Source organism: Nycticebus coucang, chromosome 1, assembly GCF_027406575.1.
Source record: "Nycticebus coucang isolate mNycCou1 chromosome 1, mNycCou1.pri, whole genome shotgun sequence".
Taxonomy (NCBI): Eukaryota; Metazoa; Chordata; class Mammalia; order Primates; family Lorisidae; genus Nycticebus; species Nycticebus coucang.
The window spans coordinates 77,979,351-77,995,726 of record NC_069780.1 but is presented as its reverse complement, the minus strand read 5'-3'; the positions used below and the strand labels follow the sequence as shown (position 1 = coordinate 77,995,726).

Below are 16,376 nucleotides of genomic sequence, written 5' to 3'. Positions count from 1 at the left end.
GTGTGCCTGAGGGTTAGTCGTTCACATACCTGTGGCGATTCCAGTAATTAAAGGTGGGTGTGACATGATAAAAACAGGCTCAGGTGTGCTTTTCACAAACACTCGCTGATGGGAGCCCCTTATCCCATCCACGGGTACTTAGCGAGCAGCAGCCGTGGCCCAGCACTGCTTAGCTCTGGTTAGAGAGTAAACAAGGACAGCGTGGCTCTGGGTGCTGCAGCTGACCATCCAGAGGGGACAAATAGCACCGTCTCCTTGGTGAGCTAACCGCTATCCTGGAGTGAGCTGGGAGGCAGAGCCAGCTGCACCCGGGAGCTGCTCCCCCCTTAGCCCTTCTGTGGCCTAAGTGGGTCACATGTGCTCGTGCTGCGTTTTGGAAACATTTCAAAACCGTTCTTGTCTACCTCTTGGGGTGATGGGAAGATGAATGCATTTATGATCCACTTTTGATTGTTTAGGAGTAGAATATTTTGTTTGGACTTTTGGATTTACTTTGTTTACTACCTTCTTCTCTAGCAATCACCAGGACTTCCCGCAGAAGAGAGGCCTAGAAAGAGAAAGGATGTTAAACTCAGGCCAAACAGTGTCTCCAGTTTGCAGCTCAGGGATAAAGGCTGTGGGGCACACAGGCTGACGCCGAGAAGGCCACAAGTCTGGGGGATGTTGAATTTCACCGTCTGGCTGCAAAGCCAGGGCTCTCTAAGATGTGTTTATTCCTTTGAGCAAACACTGCACAAATGCTGCACAGTGACAGGAGAGAAGTAGAACACTCGCCCTTAACTGGAGGTGATCAGAATTTTCAGGTGACATCTCAGTGTTCAGCAAAGAAAAAGAAGCTGTCTCAGATGAGGCAAAGGGTGACAGTTCCTGATTTGCCTTCAGAATGCTGAGCTTCCGTTTTGGGGGAAGCTGTATATGATTTTTTTTTTTTTTTTTTTTTTTTTAACAGAATGAAGTTGACCTACTGGCGTTCTTCCAAAATGTGATGAAAGAAACTAGGGCAGAGCCAAAAAAGGTGACGAGTTGGGTCCTCAACACTTTTCTGGGCTATTTAAAGCAACAGAACCTGGGTGTCAGGGAGAGGTGAGTGAGAGTGGGGATTTCTTTCTTCCTTTATGATGGACTCTGTGTCCCAAAGCCGCAGAAATAGGGCAGGTGCAGTTTTTTGCTCTCCCTGTTCTCCCTCTGGATCTCCTAATAAGACACAAATATCCCCTGTGAATTCCAAATGCTAAATCTGTTCTCTGTCCCGTGTGAAAATCCATTTATGTCTTCAGAGCTCTGTGGATATGTCCTTTGTACTGTGCAAGGGACTAGGGGTTTAAAGATGAGCAGGACAAGATGTTGACACACTGGTGAAGGACACAGACCTGTAAGAAAACAGTCGCCTTGGGAGATCCCATCAGGCTAGAGGTGTGCACAGGATGCTGGGAAATTGGCCCAGGCTTCCCTCGGGTGAGCTGAGCCCTGGACTTGCGGGAGTTGGCAGAGGTGAGGGGCAGGGCGTTTAGACACCAACACAGTAGAGCAGTGCTGGGTGACACACACGCCTGCAAGGCCCAAGACACCCAGAAGTGGGATAGGGTGGGGGGGCCTGAGGCAGGCAGGCAGGACAGAGGGGGACAAACCTGCAAAGGTGACCAAGGGCCCCCTGGAGGACTGTGAATGCCTTTATCAGCTCTTGAAAGGTGACAGCCATAGGTGACAGGCTCATGCTGGTTTCACATGGGGGGCTTGGTACGGTATACCTTAGCCAGCTCAGACACAGCAACATATCCTAGACTGGGTGACTTAAGCAATGGACATTTATTTTCCATAGTTCTAGAGGCTGAGAAGTCCAAGATCAAGGTCCTAGCGGCTGCAGTTCTGGGTGAGGGCCCTCCTCCTGGCTTGCAGATGACTGTCTTCTTGCTGGGTCCTCACATGGTGAGCAGGGGGTGGAGGGAAGAAGAGGCATAGAAAGCAGGGAGGGAGAGAGAGCCCCATGCCTTCTGACAGCAATGCAGATCCCATCATGGGAACTCAACCGGGTGATGTCTTCTAAGCCTCTTCACCTCCCAAAGGCCCATCTCCTATTACCTTCACATTGGGGGTTAGGGCTCCAGTATATGAATCTGGGGGAGACACGAACATTTCCTTCCTTAACAGGGAGAAGAAGAGACTAGATGCAGGAATTCTCTTTGGGAACCTCCTGCAGGAATGCCACTGAGAAATGCCCCAGAGTGAGCTGAGTTGGCAATGGTCAGGCTGGAGTGAGGTGGGCCACGTTGAGAGCAGTTACCTCACCCTGGCATGACTTCCACGGGGCTTGCTTGGGCAAGAAGGTGAAATGGAGGGCAGACTATTCAATCTATGAGAGGTAGAGGAAGAGGAGTTTAGAAGGAGGGGGTGAGGAGGACACCGTGTCCCATTTGGACACGCTGAGTTAGAGCTGCCTGCAGGACAGATGTCCCTTGGGGGTATCCAGCAGACTGGGTATATGGGTCTGCAGCCACAGGGGAGCTCCAGGAGGTATAGATATGAGTTCTTGTTTGCTCGTCATTCAGCGTGTGTTGGTTTAGGCCCTGCTGTGTGCTGAGCTCTGTGCTAAGCGTGGGAAGCACAGTCCCCCAGGACATATGCGGGCCCCACTCTCGGGCAGGTGGTCTGGGAGCTGTTGACTGTAGAGTGGTGGCAGAGGTGGTCTTAGAGGGGGAAAAAAGTAGCAGCCAAGCTGAGGCCTGAGCATAGCACCAGTAAGGGTACACTGGCCCGGGAGTGAGCCTGGGCGTGACAGTTGGGGATACAGGTACATGGTGGGGTATAAGTCACAGCATACCAGGGGTCCCCCAAGTGCTGGGTAGATGAGAACCGTCCAGCATGTGAGGGTGGCCAAGGGAGGGACCATGGCTCTCTGGCCTTTGAGAAGCACAGACAGAGGAGGAGGAAACAGACAAGATAGCAGAGAAGTAGGAGGGAAACCAGGACAGCGCTGGTGTCACAGAAGCCAAAGTAAAGGTTGTAAGAAGGAAAGCGTCAATGTCATGTTCTGCGTCTTGCTCTCTGAGTACTTACCCAGGTGGGGTTAGTTGGCTGCTTGCCAACTAACTTGGCTGCTTGCCAGCCGTGACCTCAGGCGACTTCCCCCTCTGACCCTCAGCTGCCTTGCTAGGAAATGAAATGGCAGTGCCTGCCTCAGAGGGCTTTCCAGAGGAAGAGGCACAGTCCTTGCACACAGCAGGCGGCAGGTCTGCTTCCTTCTCCTTGCCATGTGGGTATGTTAAGGACTGAAACAGTGGCCACCTGCAGTCTCCCGAAGTCCTGTGGCATCTGTAGCCTTTTTGTCTTTGACCCCTGTCCTCCCAGGTTTGACCTTCCATTCAGAAATTCCACTATTTACACTGAAAACATTAGGGTCATTCTGTGAAGGCGGGAGCCATCTGGAGGAGTTTCTGGAGGGGACACAGCTGTACCAAGGCCTTCAAGGCTGGGTAGGATGTGGGGAGGGAGAGCACTGGGTAATACCTGTGGGCACCATGCTGTGGGGACAGCAAAGGCCCGGCATGCACGTGCGTGCGTGCGTGCGTGTGTGTGTAAAGGAGAGGAGCCTGCTTGGCAGGAACAGAGGGTGGAGAACAGCTGAGAAGTGTGGCACACAGAGCCAGGGCTGAGCCGAAATATACAGCGCCTGGAAAGTCCCCAGGGATCCAGCCATGCAGTCAGGGAGCTGGTGTGGGCACCATTCTGCAGTGCAGCTGGGAATGGGCAGGACCTGCTGGCCCCAGGCGCTGTCAGCCTCCTGGGGAGGATGAAATTTGTACATCAGAGTTTTAATTCAAGGCAAAACGGGATGCTTCCTACTTTAGGACTAGATGTAGTGCAGTGGGAGCAGGAAGAAGGAAGATTCACTTTAGCCGAAAGAATCCAGGGAGGCCCCAAGATGAGGTGTTTGTGCTTCTGGAAGAAACGTAACCTCTTAGCTTAAAACATCTCATTTTCCTTATAGTTGATTGTAACTCATGGCATTGCTGAATTGTAGTCTTAAAAGAGACGTTAGGTAGTTTCTGGCTCAGCTCTTTCTCTTAGCAGAGGAGCAAGAGACTGGGGGACTTAGCGCAGGTGCCACAGCTGCAGAGACTAGAAACAGAGTCGCCTGACTTCTGGGTCATTTTCCATACGTGTTGGCCTGTGAAGGTGGAGTTTGCTTAATAACCGTTTTGGTGGCTTCTAAAAGAGCTGAGTAGTAAATTAACCTATTGAGTAAACTTGGGCTCCTGGGATTTACCCAACACTTGACTTTTAAGAATCCAAAGGGCACCTAGTTCTAAATAAAATTATGCTTGGTGGTTCCAAATCAAATACAGAGGAAGCAGACAGCAGTTCTTCTGTTTTACACTTTAAGTGGAATAAGAACTGAGAAGCCAAAACTGAGCTGTGGCAGCTCTGCTCCCGCACAGTACAAATAACTTTAAGCTGGACTGACCCGGCAGCCTGCCCGGGAGTGACATTATTAGTGAACAGCCTCAGCTACTCAGGCTGGTGTCTCCAAGCTAGAAGGGCAGATGCTACAAAACCAGCTATAGTTCTCATAATGACACCCAGGCAAGGAACACTTAGAAATCAAATTGGCAGGGACTGATGTTGTGAATTAGTAAAACTCTGACTAAACTTGACTTTTTGTTTTGAGTATATTGTTTTGAAAGTTTTTGGGGGGGGTTATTAACTATTCATTCTAAATTATTGTTAACATATTTATTTTGGTTAAGACAACATTCCTGGTTAAGACAGATTTCCTGACCACATATTTTATGGCAAAATCAGGCAAATGTGGCTATCCAGTTGTCCAGCCTGGTTGAGAGAGCTCAACTTCCAAGTCAGCTGTGGCAGCAGCTTCTGAGCCGTGGAAAGCTAGGGAAGCTGAGTAGGGGCTGATGGCGACAGGGAGATTAGCTCAGGAGTGTCATGCAGGACAGCATCCAGGAGTGGGGCTGCAGGTACTGGAAGCCTGGTAGAGGTCGCTGTGGCCGAAGTTACAGCGGTGTCAATAACAGCGGTGTTGGGAGTACAGAGGAAGGATGGCTGAAATAAACATTTTGAAGGATCACAAGGATCTGGTGATAAGGGACTAGATTTGCAGGGAGTAGGTGACAAGGCAAAGACGACATTATGGTTTGCACGCAGGCAGCTAGAAGCACAGTGTTGCCATCAGCTGAGACAGAGACAGCAGAAGGGCTGCTCTGAAAGAAAGGTAAGTTTGGTTTAGGATCAGGGTTGGGAAACTGGCATATGGACCCAGGGCCTATTTTTGTATAGCCTGTGACTAGCAATGGCTTTTTCTTTAAAAAATAAATAAATCAATAAATAAATAACCAAAAACCAAGGATATGTGACAGAAACTATGTATGGCCCCTTAAATACTCTGACTCCTTCTAGAACTTTGTGGTCCTGGGTTAGAAGGCGTTGTCTGGTCAGAGGGGCCTCTAGAGAGAAGTTGGACTTGGCGGCGGCGGTGGCCCTGAGCACATGTGCATGTCCTGCTTACGGGCTGAGCAGAGGCAGAGAAGTGAGGATGGCAGCAAAGCCACCCAGCATGACAGGCAGGGAGGAGAGGAGGGACAAGGGGTCTTCACGAGGGGCTTTAACACTCCTAGGAGTCAAAACAGCAGGATGGGAAGAAGCTGTGTCTGACAACAAGTGAGGGGATGATTTTTGAGAGAAGAGGTCTTGTAGAGGGAGGCGAGGGATGCTAACATGCTCACAGAGGATTGTTAGATCGTAACTGGTAAAAAGAAGGTAAGAAATTAGGCAGATGCGAGTAACTGTAAGATCAGCCAAAGGTGTTTTCAGAATCGGGAGATCTAAGCATTTGTGAAGGTGTGAGATTAACGCAGCAGTATAAGCCAGGCCTGGGGGCTCACACCCTTATAGTCCCAGCTACTCGGGAGGCTGAGGGAAGAGGATCACTTGAGCTCAGGAGGTCAAGGCTACAATGATCACCCCACTGTACTCTAAGAGGGGTGACAGCAAGACCCTGTCTCTAATAAAAAAAAATGCAGAACAGAAAAAATAAGCAGAGGTTCAGAGGAGTGGAAAATGATGGGGCTCAGAGCGTGGGTGGAGGGGGTGTTTGATGGAGGAGGAGGGGTACACTAGAACATTCTGACTATTGCTTCAGCTGATGTCATTATGGAGTGGGAGGCAAGGGCACGTGCTGAGAGGGCAGGTGGAAGGGAGACTGTCCAGAGTGGTTGCTCGGATGAGGCGCCAGGTATGGGCACCAAGAAGTCGATGCAATGAACAACACAGGATTAGTACATGGCAAGTGCCACGGGGACGGCTGAGGCTGGTGTCTGCCTCCTCACGTCCTGTTCTGACAAAAGCTGAGAGGGTGGACTGTGGGCCTAAGACCAGCCTGGGGATGGAGATGAACAGCACCTTTCACTGGGGCAGGGTAGGGTGGGGCTGTCTTCTCTCCAAATCCAAGCGGGAGATGGGGCTCTCAGGGACTGGAAGTAGGAAGATCTGAAAGATCCATCTCCCGTCCTCTGGCCTTGGGAAATCTAAGGGAAGAGAGACCACCCAGCACACAGAGCTGAGGCTGTGTGTTCTTCTTCAGCAGGGACACAGGCAATGTCCAGAAACCAGTGTTCTCTGACAGCAGCAAATTAGTAGCTCTTGCTGCCACCACTGTTTCACGTTTGATGCTCAGTTTGCCTAGCCAGTGAGTGGGGTTGGGGTGACAGGTACTAATCTTGGTCATCATCTGTTCAGATGTAGTCCCAGCATATCTGGAACTAGCATGTGCAGTAGACCAGAGAGCCCTGCTGGTGACACAAATATTAATTACCTTCTACGTGTTGAGCACCGTGGGAACAAGAGGTGACTGAGAAATCCCAAGTGCTGTTAGATCAGTGGAGAGATTTTTTAGCAAAAGTTTATGACCCAACTGATGAGGTCATTAGACGAATTTCTGTAAAACAAGGCATTTTTAGTTGTTTTGTGTTCTTTTTCTGTCCCTCTTCACCCTCACATCCTTCATTTCATTGCTATGGGCTGATACATTGATTATAATTCATATTTTTGAGATTTACTCAAGGTGAGGTAGGATCTTTGGTGGGTGATTTGGTCATGAGGGAGGAGTCCTCGTGGGTAGGATTAGCTCCCTTATAAAAGAAACTTCAGAGAACTCCCTCACCCCTTTCACTAAATGAGGACATAGTGAGACGGTGCCATCAGTGAGAAGGCAGGCCCTCACTAGACATGGAGTCTGCCTGTGCCTTGATCTTGGACTTTCCAGCCTCCAGTACTGTGAGAAATAAATTCCCATTGTTTATAAGCCATTCGGTTACAGCAACACACACAGGACAAGCTTTGGCTCATATGGGGGCAGAGACCTCATCTTTTGCATGCTCCAGAAATCCAGTTCAACCTCAGTGCTTATTTGGGTTCTACACACAATTACATAAAATGTAATTGACCATTACACTTTATAGGATTGCAGAACTTCTAAGCAACTCACACTTTCAAGAAAACCTGCCTTCCTATTACTTGCCGGTAAAGGTGGGAGGTGGGACAAGGATTTAGTTTATTCCTCAGCCCTCTGCCCTTCTTCCTCAGAGAGTCAGTCAGGATGTTCTGAATGCCGATTTAGTAATACCAGACACTCTCCAGACCTAATTTTCACTTGGAATTACCTTTTATCCATACTTTGGAATAAATAAACATGCCTCATTATTTGAACAAACAACCCTAGTAACATTTCACTGTCCTTGATTTAGAGGACAGTAAGTCATGCCTAGCTAACTTGCACTCCATTGGTTTGGAGTTCATGGATACTGTCATAGGGACTTGGCAGTAGTTTCCTTTTTATTACCTGAGAACATCCAAAGAAATTAGTAGTGAACGATGACAAACAACTTCACAGAGGTCTTATCCAGTGTTATTGGCCGTTTCAGGAGCCTTCATTCACATGGAGACACACCAGTGTGCTATTTTAAGTCATTCCTCTCTATTGCAGACTAATCCCCTGCTGACCTCAGATAGATGATATTTCATCAGCCTGGTTGCTGTATGTACAGGTTGAGTATCCCTGATCCAGAAATGCAGAATGCTCCAAAACCTAAACTTTCTGAGTGCTGACATGACACTCAAAGGACTAGCTCATTGGAGCATTTCAGATTTCAGATTTTCAGATTAGGGATAGCAAACCAGTAAGTATGATACAGATATTCCAAAATCTAAAAGAAAAAAAAAAAAGCAATATTCAAAACACTTCTGGTTCCAAGCATTTCAGATAAGGCATTCTCAGCCTATATTTAGAAGCAACAAAACCATATATTTTTAAAGAAATAGTCGTAATTCATTGTTGCCTTTTCCTTAATCCAGGCATGTACCCTAATGTGAATTAATGACACTTTACTATCCTTTTATATTACGGGATCTCAGCAAGTAAGTCATGTCATAGAAGTATGAATTTACAAAAAAAATAAAAGTAAAAAGAAGTATAAATAGATTCTGGGCCCCTCTGGCCCAGGAAGCTGCTGTGGGCTCACAGAAATAACGAGCATATGAGGGTCAGTGAGGCTGGATGAAGACATGGCTGGTAGTCAGTTGCATTCCTGTATACAAAATCCTTTACAATTAAAAGGAATTTATATTTCCACAGAAACACCCAGAAAAGTGGCTTTGTTAGCTGTTTTGTTTGAAGTGATTTTTAGGCTGATCTTTCAGTTGAAAATATTTAATTACTGGACGTTATTTTCTTTTTCTCATCATGGTTCATGAATTTTGCAGCCACCTCCCTTTTTTGACTAATTATACCAAGCAGTTGTCTGTTGCTACAACTTCTGCCAAACAGCTGTTAGTGTTGGGTGGTAAAAGAAAGGAAAAACACTAGTCACAAACATTTGTTATATCCTAAAACACAAAATAGAAAGAGCACCCAGCTGGTCTGTTATCTTCATCCCTGGGCACGGGTCTCGATCATTTAAACCTGCCAGGTTGAGTTCTGATCCAGAATAACAGCTCATGGATTCCTGACAGCGTGCATTGTAAATGTGTCTTCTCTCCTTTTTTGGGACCGCTAGTCCCGTCACAGCCTCTGCACTTGCCGAGCTTCTTGACCTGCTGGACAGCAAAGCAATTTCTTCATCAGCTGCTAAACAGGTATGTGCACACCCCAAAAGTGCCTGACGGCTCCACTGTTCCAATAAATGTTTCCTGTGATACCCAGAGGCCATCACTAAGTGACTTTCATCATGGAAGTATTAAATGCTTGTAGCGATGTTTTTTTGTTTGTTTGTTTTGTTTTTTTATTAAATCATAGCTATGTACATTAATGCAATCATGGTGCACAATACACTGGTTTTATAAACAGTTTGACGCATTTTCATCACACTGGTTAACATAGCCTACCTTTTATGCCGAAAGGCAGAGGCACTCCATGTAGCAAGGCTGTGAAGCCAACCTGTGTAGTGTGGGCAGTTGTTTCCATTTGACTTGCCCTGAGCATCTCCCTCAAACTTGTCTCCCCCAGGCCTCTAACACAGGGGTCACAGGCTGTGAGCAGTGTCCCCATGTCAGGGCAGCCTCAGCTCAGCTCCCTGCAGCCCCAGGTCCTCCTCAGCCTCTGCCATGTGGCTGCCATCAGAGCATCAGTCCTCTCTGTGAGGAGGGTGAGGCCACTGTGCACTTAGCTGGTAAAATATTACACACACGCCCAGTGTGTGAAAACTCAGAGAAACAGCATCGTCCTAGGTGGCCTTTTGTCTTGTCCACACCTCTATGGAACAGTGCTGGACTGGGTGAAAGATTCTGGGAACTCAGAAAACTCTCACAAATAAGTACCCAGAAAGATAGAGGACATCTAGGCAGCTGCCTCATCTCAACTTCAGAGAGCGCAGCTGTCAGTGCTTCAGCCAGGACCGTAATGTTATTTTAATGGTGCCTTTGCATTTAATATTAATCTGCATCCACAGTAGTGGCAGGTTGCAAAGTGAGGCTTTGGGAAAGTGGCTGCTTTGGGCTAATTATGAGGCACCACAGAACATACACCCAGCTCTGCTGTGAAACTGGGGACGGGGACTAATAAAGGCCATGTTTACCCACCCTGCGTGGGCTGCCACCTACAGGGACCTCACCACATTTAGGAAAGGCTTTTGGTTGTTGGGTGTCAAAGGAATACAGCTGTTTATGGCAATGCTCTATGTTTGCAAAAAGAGTATAAGTCCTGAGGGCAGAAAAAAACTACATATATACGTAAGAGTGATGAATTACAGCATTTGAAATGAAAGAGGAAAAAATACCTTCTGCTTCTTTCTACCCATCCTGCCCCACAAGAAAACAAAACAAAAACTTTGTGCAGTAAGATAGTACAGTGGGAAGAAGTGGAAAATGCTGGAAGATGCTGACAGCTAGCTCCAGATACAGAGATACGTTCAGATGTTGTCAACTTCCAGCATGTTTAAAAGAAGCGGGTGGGCGGCACCTGTGGCTCAGTCAGTAAGGCGCCGGCCCCATATACTGAGGGTGGCGGGTTCAAACCCGGCCCCGGCTGAACTGCAACCAAAAAATAGCCGGGCGTTGTGGCGGGCGCCTGTAGTCCCAGCTACTCGGGAGGCTGAGGCAAGAGAATCGCTTAAGCCCAGGAGTTGGAGGTTGCTGTGAGCTGTGTGAGGCCACGGCACTCTACCGAGGGCCATAAAGTGAGACTCTGTCTCTACAAAAAAAAAAAAAAAAAGAAGCGGGTGACTCCAGGCTTCTGGGAGGCCATGCAGTTAAAGTAAGCCTGATTAGAAAGGTGTTTAGCATCTGCTGCATAAGGGACTCCCTTATATGCTGTTGCCTTACGGGGGTTGCTTTTTTATTTCCTACTTTTTGTTTTCTGCTTTTAGTAAAATTGATTTCTTGGGAAAAATAATATGTGTTCATTAGAAAGAATTTAAGTAAAGCATAAAAATACAAAGATTCTCAGATTCTGCTACCTTGAAATAACTACCATTAAATTGGGCGAGGCACCTCTGTCACTAGAGACAGGGCCAACCTGAAAGTAGCCTCCCAGGATTCCTCTTGTGGCGCTGAGGCCCTGGATGCCCAGACTGCTGGTTAGACGAGGACCCTGGGGGACCGTGCAGATGTTCGTGCGTCCCTTCTGTGCGTGCCCGGAAACAGATGTGGATGACCCATCTCCTAAGGACCAGTCAGCTAGGGTTGCCTAGAGATGGGAATCACATTTAACACAAGTGTGCCATTTACCCAGTCTCCTCTTTATAAAGAAACCTTTTAATGGAGAAAAATGTTACATACCCTGCGCTAAAGCTTCATCATAAATAGCTGGATGTCTGTGCCTTGGTTTTAGCACATACACTGTGCCCTGCCCTGAGGGGCGTGGGTAGAGATGTTTGTGCCTTTCTAGAAGAATGACCTTTCTCGATCCTTGTTTTTGACCACAGAGGGGTCTCCTTTCTCTGTAATTGTCACGACTCCCTCCCTGCCATCAGCAGGTCTTTCCTCCATACCCTGACCTTCACTCCTCTGGGGACCAGTGAAGAAGATGTGTGAGTCCCATCCGCAGGGAACCACAGTCTGAGCTGCCCCAACTGTCAAAGCTGGCTGCCTGTCTGTGACTGGGGGCTCCCAGCTTGTGTTACCTGTACTTTAGGTGCTGTTTACACAGGACCAGGGCTGCACTAGAAATGCCTTGTTACCTATGTCTGTCTTGAGTGGGCAGCAGCAGGGGATGGAGCTATACTCCTGGCCAGAAATAATTGCATTTGGGTAGCACTTCCCAGGGTGCGATGAAACAGGTGGGCTGCAGCCTGGGAATTTATGCGGTGGGACCACACACAGCAGCCACAGAGACTATTACCTGAGTGTCAGAAGGGCCCGGGGAGCAGGAGAGCCTGGCCAGGAGATGGGGCCCGCCTGTCTCCATGGTCCCACCCTGCTGGGCCCAGCCAGGACTGCACAGTCCTCATCTTGAATCACAGTGAGCAGCAGATTGGACAGCTAGGTCTGCTGCGTCAGCCCAGGGAGCTGGGGGTCTGCGCTATAATGGCCACTTCCCTAATTTATGACATTACTAAGCTGATGGGCTCTAACTCTGGGAGGAAAGAGTGCTCTAGCCTCCAGGCTCCCATTTGTTCCTGGAGGCTGCAGAGTGTTTCTCTGGCATCCCTGTCCCAGCTTCTCAGGGAGCAGCCAGCCTCTCTGCATGTGAAAGCAGCTGTCCTCACTGTGCCCTGAGTTCCTTCTGAACCGTAGGGTTTGGAAGTGATCTTCAAGCATGCTGCCACCATCCTGGTGACTTTGGCACCAGCAAATCCAACCAGCACTTGAGCTGTCAGGCCACAGCTATGCTAGGCCCAGGCAGAGGCTGACGCTCAGCTCAGCAAGCCAGAGAGGCTCCCCTCAGCCTCGCATGCAGAAGCAGACCTGGGAGGGCCCCGGGACCACTGCATGGCCCCGCTGCTGCGCCTGGCCTGTGTCTACCAAGCTCCCCCCAACCCCGTGTTCCTGGAAGACCTGCTGCATAGTTTCTTCATGAGCAAGGCTTCATAGGGGGTTTCCTCTCTGAGCCCGGTTTTGAGCTCTCTCTCTCTCTTCCTCAATGTTGGACATTTTCTACTAGGAGAGTTTTTGGAGATCTATGCAGGTAAACAAGATGAACTCTGGTCAAAACCCAGATACCTACCAGTAGGGGAGAATTTAATTAAGTTATGATAATACATCTGATGGGTATTAGATTTTTTAATGTAAGAAAGTATTTCTGTAATAAGTGGGGGGAAAGCAGGACTACTATGCTACAAAACAGATACCAAAATATTAACACGGTTTATCTTGAAGGAACAGGAATGCAGGTAACTTTTCTGCATTTTCTGTATTTCCATCTTTTCTACAGTGAAAATGTATTAACTTTTATAATTAGAAGAATGTTTTTAAAATTTTAAGTTTTAGTTGAAGAAAACTCTATCAGGGGAAGAGGAAGAAGTTCTCTTCAGACTTGCTTAGGGCAGCCCCCACCTACAAACCGCATTAAAAATTGTTCTCGTCTCCAATCCTGTGCTGCTGGCACTCCTTACCAAATATGCTGAGAACAAGGACAGTCCTTTCCTGCCTGTGTCCCTGCTGTACCTTCCTCATCCGGCTCTGTAGGTATTTGTTATATTAACTTGGAGGCACGTGTGTCCTGCGTTTTTCTAAGAGCAGGGGCAGGCTGTCCCTGAGCGGGCAGGGTGGTGGTGGCCAGAGGGTGCCCCATGGGAGGCTTGCACAAGGACCCACCCAGCACACTTCCCTGCCACCATCACTGCACACTCTTAACAAGCTGAGCTGGAGGTGCAGTACCTGTCGTGGCCGTGATAACTATTTGTGGTTTGTTTTGATTCAGATTGGAGAAAACTTGGAGCCCTGCTGAGACTCACAGCATCTTCCCCTTCATTTGCTGTCCTGTATGTGCTAATTATTGAAGAGCTCCGTTTTTCCAGGGAATGGCTCCTGGTTGGGCCGTTCTCAGCTATCAAGGAAAGAGGCAGGGCTCAGTGCCCAGTAATGGCTGCCGAGCTAGAGGGAGGCAGTGCCAGCAGGAGGCTGACAGAGGACACCCCATTCTGGTTTACACTAGAAAACAAAAGGAATGAGGAAAACTACCACCCTAGGAAATGCCTTCCCTAAAAGTGTTTTCCTTTTTTCCAGATTCCTTTGATCAGCTGTGGGATTTGTTGTCATTTCTTAAACAGAAAAATACACAGACTATTAAGTGTTAATTATCCTAGTCGGATTTGGGTCCAGCTGTACCTGTAGGGGATGAATGTGGTAGACCAGGGGCCCCTGTGGATTGTAATTGAGGTGTTAAGTTACTCCATTTTGTCTTTGTTGTGGGGCCACTTTCTGGGCTTCTGGGCTTTAAGTGCAGTGGGTACTTTCTGCAGCTGTGGAGCCCCATCCTTCACCAGAGTGTCGCCTCAGTTAATTAATTCAGGGGACATGAGACACATCCATCACTGGCCCTCTGACTCCTGTGAGCAGGAGTCTGAGTAATCACCATCCCTGTGCCTCCTCTGGCCTCTCTGCCGGCTACAGGTGTAGCCCGGGTTTGAGTCAGCAGCTCGGGAAGACTCACCATCTTGCTGCTGGGCACCTGGCTGACCCTAGAATCCTCTCATTCTCTATACCAAGAGAGAACTCCAACCCCAGGAGAAAACTGCATGTTTGTTTATATTTGTCTCAAGTGGCCTTGTTCCCCAGCCCTCCAGTCAGGGATGCTTCAGGAGAGACGGGGCACCAGGGGGGCAGCCAGGTGTCCTCCCCCTTCGGGCCAGGCCCACACAGCTGGGTCTTAATTGAATCTGCTCGTTCCTGCCCTGGCCCTGCACATCTCAGCAGCAGCAAGTGGAACCGGCAAAAGAGCTGACTCCCCACTTCTCTCTCTTTCCCTCTCCTCTGGCCTGTAGGTATTTGACGAGCTGTGGAAGAATGAAGGGAAGAGTCCAGCACAGATTGTTTCAGAAAAGAAGCTTGAACTGATGCAGGACCAAGAGGCCCTGGAGCAGCTCTGTCACTCCGTGATGCAGGCACATCCTCAAGTGGTGACTGTCACAGGCGGGGGAGGGGATATCCTCATACACAGCAGGAATGAGGGCCACCTCCTGACCAGCAGCGGGCCAGCCCAGGGACACAGTCAAGGGCCTTTCCACTGCTCCCTGTGCTGCCCGCTGCAGCTTCCTAATGATGTTGGTCCAGTTTCATAGATAGTTCCCTAATTACTTTTGTCAGCTTTTTGGTTAAGGTCAAAAGAGATGAAATTAGGTGAATAATGGAAAAATACAACTTTTCTTTTCATAAGCAGCAGCCCCACTCCAGAGTTTACTCTCCATGGAGGAGTGGTTAAGGGGACACGAAGTCCAAGGTTTTGACCTCCCAGCATGTCGCTGTCCCTCAGCTGGTGCTAGCAGAGGGGAGATGGGAAATGGAACCGCTTCAGCTTCCTGTCTTCAAGAGCTGGGAAGAAAAGCAGAAAGGAAAAGGATTTGTAAATTGTGGAGAAAATCTTTGACAGGAGCATGGCTGAAAACCAAGTCATTTTGTGTTCTTAGAACAGTACAAGATACAAAAGCTAAAATGGGTGGCATCCCCTCTCCCCCACCACCAAGTCTAATCATATTGTCTAAAGGTATTTTTCAGTGGGGGAAGAAATTGTTAGTATCTCTTTCAGAATAACACCCACCCACCCTTCAGCCTGCCAGGAACACTAACAGCTCTGTAAAGAGCTCTTGATAAGGAAAATGAGCCTGCACTGGGTCTCAGCAATCTCCATCATGCTGCCTCATCTGTGGTGACTGATAAAGACACACTTCTAGTTTGTTCTGCAGCACTTGAGCACAGATCTGTGGGAGGGCAGAGCGGGCAGCCCTGATAGTCAGGGGCTGTTTGACAGGAATTCAGCACCTCCTGCCTTCATCAGCCCCCACCTGCCAGCCATAGCACCCTCCCTCTGGCCCAAATGCTCTGGATGAGTTGCCAATATATAGATTTGCTTTCTAATGAAAGGATCTTCTCATCCAGGACCAGGGGAGAGGGAAAGCCATGTACGTGCTTAGTGGCTGCTTAACATCACTGGAGAATCAGGGAGGTTTCCTCACCAATTAGGCTCCATGACTCACTCCAAGGGGTTACTCACTTACAGGACGGTGTCCTCGTGTCACTGTGGTGCCCGAGAAGAGCATGTCCTGGTCCCTGGGTGCCAGCTTCTCCGGCCGTCAACAGTCATTCCTCATTCATTTTAATTAGCAGGCTGGGTGGCCAAAATCTCCCAATAGGAGCCTGGAAACTTCCTCCGACATCAGTCCCCCACCCTTTGTCCTTTCCTCATTTTGTATCTAATACTAATGGGAAAAAGAAACTGAATTTAATTTTCAGTGAACTTAAACCTTCCTTGGGGATTTCTAGGTATGAGTCTTATACTCTCAATTTCCTGTCTTTAAAGGTAATGGATGTGAAGGGAAACCCCAGAGCCATAAACAAGCTGATTGGGCTGGTCCGGAAGGCGACTCTCAGCCGAGCAGATCCAACTGTGATAAAGACTATACTGGAGAGGAAGCTGTCCTCCTCCCACCGTTCCTGTTCCTCCCCCTGAGGGACAGCACGCAGCCCTGAGAATGCTGACATGCTGTGCTCTGAGAGCACCTATCTCTCCCCAGCTGTAGCCTCACCGTCCCCACCCCACCCTTGTGTTCTCGCCGCCTGGCCTGTGCCCGGGGTGGGGTCTCTACAGGGAACATGGCAGTGCCCCCTTTGTTTCATTCACAGCAAAAGGGTCCCGCGATGGCTCTAGCTGCGGTTAAGGAAAACCATATTCTTTTGTTTAGTTATTCTAAACTAAATAAAACATGTTTTAAATA

General features: G+C 48.6%; 1 protein-coding gene across 2 annotated transcripts in view; it reads left to right on the top strand.

Moving 5' to 3' along the window:
* GATB (glutamyl-tRNA amidotransferase subunit B) overlaps positions 1–16,376 on the top strand; it is an 80,963-nt gene extending 64,587 nt beyond the window's left edge. For both annotated transcript variants that reach the window (XM_053582856.1, XM_053582862.1), the window contains 4 exons: positions 950–1,083; positions 9,066–9,144; positions 14,430–14,564; positions 15,962–16,376. In XM_053582856.1, the coding sequence (XP_053438831.1) occupies positions 950–1,083; positions 9,066–9,144; positions 14,430–14,564; positions 15,962–16,111 (498 nt within the window). In that variant the 3' untranslated portion in view covers positions 16,112–16,376. The remainder of the gene's footprint in view (positions 1–949; positions 1,084–9,065; positions 9,145–14,429; positions 14,565–15,961) is intronic.